This window comes from Temnothorax curvispinosus, unplaced genomic scaffold, assembly GCF_003070985.1.
Source record: "Temnothorax curvispinosus isolate PA1 unplaced genomic scaffold, ASM307098v1 QBEX01013238.1, whole genome shotgun sequence".
NCBI classification, from domain to species: domain Eukaryota; kingdom Metazoa; phylum Arthropoda; class Insecta; order Hymenoptera; family Formicidae; genus Temnothorax; species Temnothorax curvispinosus.
In genome coordinates this window covers 1-3,783 of record NW_020223018.1, presented here as the reverse complement: position 1 = coordinate 3,783, position 3,783 = coordinate 1, and the positions used below count along the sequence as shown (strand labels likewise).

Here is a 3,783-nt window from a genome sequence, read left to right as displayed (position 1 = left end):
AAATTGCATTTCAAAGAGAACGGTAAAATTTTTCGGGGAATTATAAGTTGCGAGTCACATTTGATGTAGCATCTAGATTAGCGGTATATTTTTTTTACTTAATTGAGGCAGGCAGATTTATGATTCTCTTTACTTGTGACACAAAGAATTGTCTGTTTTTTCCGTCGAACCATTGATAGCTATAAGCACGTTAGCAGTGTTTATACTTCGAGCTTTGATAACCTGAGGGGTATAAGCAGACGTCTGGAGGGTCCCGTTCAGTCACTTACGTTCGATACTTCTCTCGCTTGCATGTCTACGATATATCGACATATTTTCCTTGTACGTTTTTGGTAGGTCAGTGCGCGACTTGAGGACCATATCAAACACACGCGTTGGTGAAGAATTCGGGTTGCTCCATGCATTTCTAAAAGTTTACCTGCTAAACTTCTGCTTAGTACCATCTCGAGTAGTGACTGTCATTTGAGATAAATACAAGGTGAAATACAACGACTATAGTGAAGTTATAATATGTTATTATTTTAATATAAATTGAGCGTTAATAGTGGAATAATAAGAGCTGTTAATAATATTAGCAATGAATTGATTGTATTTTCTTAATTATAATAATTTGTTAACAGCGTAATAATTTTACAAGTTTGCCATACAAAACATACGTAGCATTTATCATTATTTGCCTTTATCACTGATAGATTGCAACAGGAAGAAATAGGACACTGTAGTATTAACGAACTACAAATAAAAATAAAACGATTAAAATTAGTTTAATATGTGAAAAGTACATAATAGTAAATGTTCTTAATTGATGTACATGTAGAAACTTTTCCAAACAGTAACTAAAATCTCTTAATTGTTTATATTTATCTTTTATCTTTATTTGTCCTGTATATATTTTACAATGTTTAGAGAAATTAGAAAAATAATAGAATCAATGCAAAATATTTTCATTTATTTGTTCAAAAGTGTCGTAATCACATTTTGTGCGTACTCAGTCTTAAGTTTTGAATCTTCGGTTTTCGTAAAAATGAAATATAAATATAACTTTAAAGCGATAGCGCTATAAAGTTCGAAATAATTCCGTCGACATCATAAGGTTCTACAAAGATTTACTCAATCGATTAGGATTTCAATACTTACATTGGTGAACATGTTCATGTCAACGAGAGAGAAAAATGCGTTTATCGTCATTGGTTTTTGCATCATCATTAGAATGACGTTCGTTCTCACATGATGATCCAGATTAGAATTAGGCCACTCGCCAAAATATATTCCTTTACGAAAGTCTTCGCTCTAAACATATAGATATAGTTAGTTAGTATATACATATATGAGAAATTATTTTGAGTTATTATAATTGTTTTAGTAAATCATTAAAACTTACCGCATTTGTGAGGAGTGTTCCATACCATGCATACGTAAACGTTTGGAGCAATTTTATTGTAGCGTAAGTCACAGATACGCCTATGTTGAAAATATTAAAGTCCGAAAACTGTTGTAAATGTTTAACAATTAGTATTATATCATGAAACATTTGCGTCATGTAATAATATTGGACATGTGTAAATAATATTACACGCGTAATGCATGTATCCACGTACTGACATCGCATCGTATATCAATGCGCAAAGAAGCACGGCGTTGGTGACAATGTGCCAAAAGACAATGGGTCCGTAGATGTGCTCCAACGTATGGCGGCATGGCAGTAGTTTCTGGTGTTTTGCCACGCATAACTTTAGGACGTCTGAGAAGCTCTCGGTGGGCAAAGAATTCGTGAGCCTAAAGGTCATGGCGTGCATTATTGAAGCGAACTGGTAGACATAGAAGCCAAAGATGCTGTCAATGCCGCAAGCTGTGATGCTGTTGATTGACACTCCGCCCGTCTCGAAAAGCAGATGAAAATGATACAAATAGTTGTGCGGAACGGTCCAGAAGTATCCGTATCCTTTAGTGATTGGTAGGCTGTATTCCGTAGTTGATTGGGAAAGACAGAGGCCATGGATTATGGCTAAATAAGGAGGTATAAAATACGCCAACAACACTGTTATCACAATGGCAGAATATGTGTATGTCAGGGTGTATATTGTGGGCAGGGATGAAAACATTATCGTTCGGATTTTCTCATCCCGTAGAAGTTCCTCCTCGAAAATATCATTTAGCGTCCGGTGATAATTTATCAGAGACTCCCGATTGTGTAGGAAAGTTCCAATCTTAAAGAATACCAGAAACATATTTTTTTTACCACGCGAGACAAAGAAGTTGCACAGAGACAGACGTGGCACGTTTGATACTACGACTTTTAATCTGTCGAATTGATATCGCATTAAATATATTTTTTCAATTTATTTACTAAAAAATATCTTGTATAAATCGTATATTATTTTTGTTGCGAAGTTTACGTTGTTAAGTTCGCTTTAGTTCGACGACATATCCGGTTGATCTTTTAACGAATGTTAATATACGTATATTATAATACATGTAGAGAAGAATTTATTTTCAGAATTAATTGAAGCATCTAAAGGTCGTTTTACATTAGTCGCAAGCAATCCACATATTGTCGTAAGTCGCAAGAGGCTTGCAATTGGAGTTTTTACACTGCAGTCGTAAGTCACAGCCAATCAAAGTTAGATATTTGTTGCAAAAATGTTGTTATCAACATGTTCTAAGCAAGCAGAACTGCTAGTAGTACAAGTAAGTAGTATTGCTTTTTTCGCAAGCAGTACTACTTCTGGTTGTAACGTAGTCGCAAATAGCAATCACAAGGTTTGATCAAATCTAAAATTTGCGTTTCTGCGATATGTGACAGACAATATGAGCATCGAGTTTCGTTGTCGTGGCATCGAGCTCCATTGTCTATTTGGGTTGCTCATTTGTTTCGTGTTTTATTGTAACCCGTAAAGATATTTATAAGTTAGAAAATTTTATTTTAATAATAAGTGATTTAAAATGGAATAAAAATAAATCTCTGGACGCGAACATTCAAGAAGATGATGGCAGAGAAGCAAATTTTGGACTTGATCAAATCTTGCAATCGCTATATGGGTCCGGAAGTGGTACTGCTTGCGTTCATGCGATTGGCTGATTGCGTCTAATGTAGAACGATCTTAATGCAGTCCATTTAGTCATCGAAATTTAACGAGCAAATATATCAATTATACATGTATATATTAGTATACTAAAATATTTCTTATTGTAAAATATTAATATTTATAAAACGTGTAAAATATTATTCTGATCTTGCTTTTCTACTTAATAAAATGCAAGATCCTCCTGGTTCGTACCTTGAGAATGGCGCTAAATGAAGTTATTGTTACGCCGACACATTTCATCATAATTGTCAAATTATGTCTGTGGATATAGCACATATGCAAATTCAGAATCGCATAAGAGATTATCACCAAGAGCACACCAACTCCCCAGAAATGCATGCACTTGCCGGATTTTGTGGGCATGTACCAACAGCCACAGATAGTGAGCAGAGTCCGAAGGTAACGCTGATACGCGCGATACGTTTGCAACTCTTTATCAATCATCTTATAACATCGAATACCTCAAAGAGAGACGTCTTCTGAACTGGAAAAATTTAATTTTTCAAAGTACACGGCAAGTTTGGATTTTGTTTTTAGATTAGTGGATTTAAAACTGTCGAAGAGGAGGAATTGCAACTTTCTGAATGAGACAACATGTCACTGATTTTTATTTTTTCCAATATTTTCCATAATTTCTGAATTCAAAAGCTGAAGTTTTTTGTAACATTAATGGTGACAAAATTATAATATTTATTTA

The 3,783-nt window shown here is 34.4% G+C and overlaps 1 protein-coding gene across 1 annotated transcript; it reads right to left on the bottom strand.

Moving 5' to 3' along the window:
- Positions 1–473: 473 nt before the first annotated feature.
- Positions 474–3,663, bottom strand: LOC112463448. Its single transcript, XM_025029861.1, has 5 exons — positions 3,279–3,663; positions 1,599–2,207; positions 1,382–1,489; positions 1,138–1,290; positions 474–732 (listed from the first exon to the last, which is right to left on the bottom strand). The coding sequence occupies exons 1-5, from the start codon at positions 3,528–3,530 to the stop codon at positions 670–672; spliced, it is 1,185 nt and encodes a 394-aa protein (XP_024885629.1). The 5' UTR covers positions 3,531–3,663; the 3' UTR covers positions 474–669.
- Between the last annotated feature and the right edge of the window lie 120 nt (positions 3,664–3,783).

What these genes read in the sequence shown, in the direction of transcription:
- LOC112463448 (XM_025029861.1), bottom strand. Translation starts at nt 3,530, where the DNA reads ATGATTGATAAAGAGTTGCAAACGTATCGCGCGTATCAGCGTTACCTT. An exon ending in CATTTAGCGCCATTCTCAAG is followed by an intron (nt 2,208 to 3,278) that starts GTACGAACCAGG and finishes GTATTCTTTAAG; the next exon opens with ATTGGAACTTTCCTACACAA. An exon ending in ACATGAACATGTTCACCAAT is followed by an intron (nt 733 to 1,137) that starts GTAAGTATTGAA and finishes TTTTATTTGTAG; the next exon opens with TTCGTTAATACTACAGTGTC.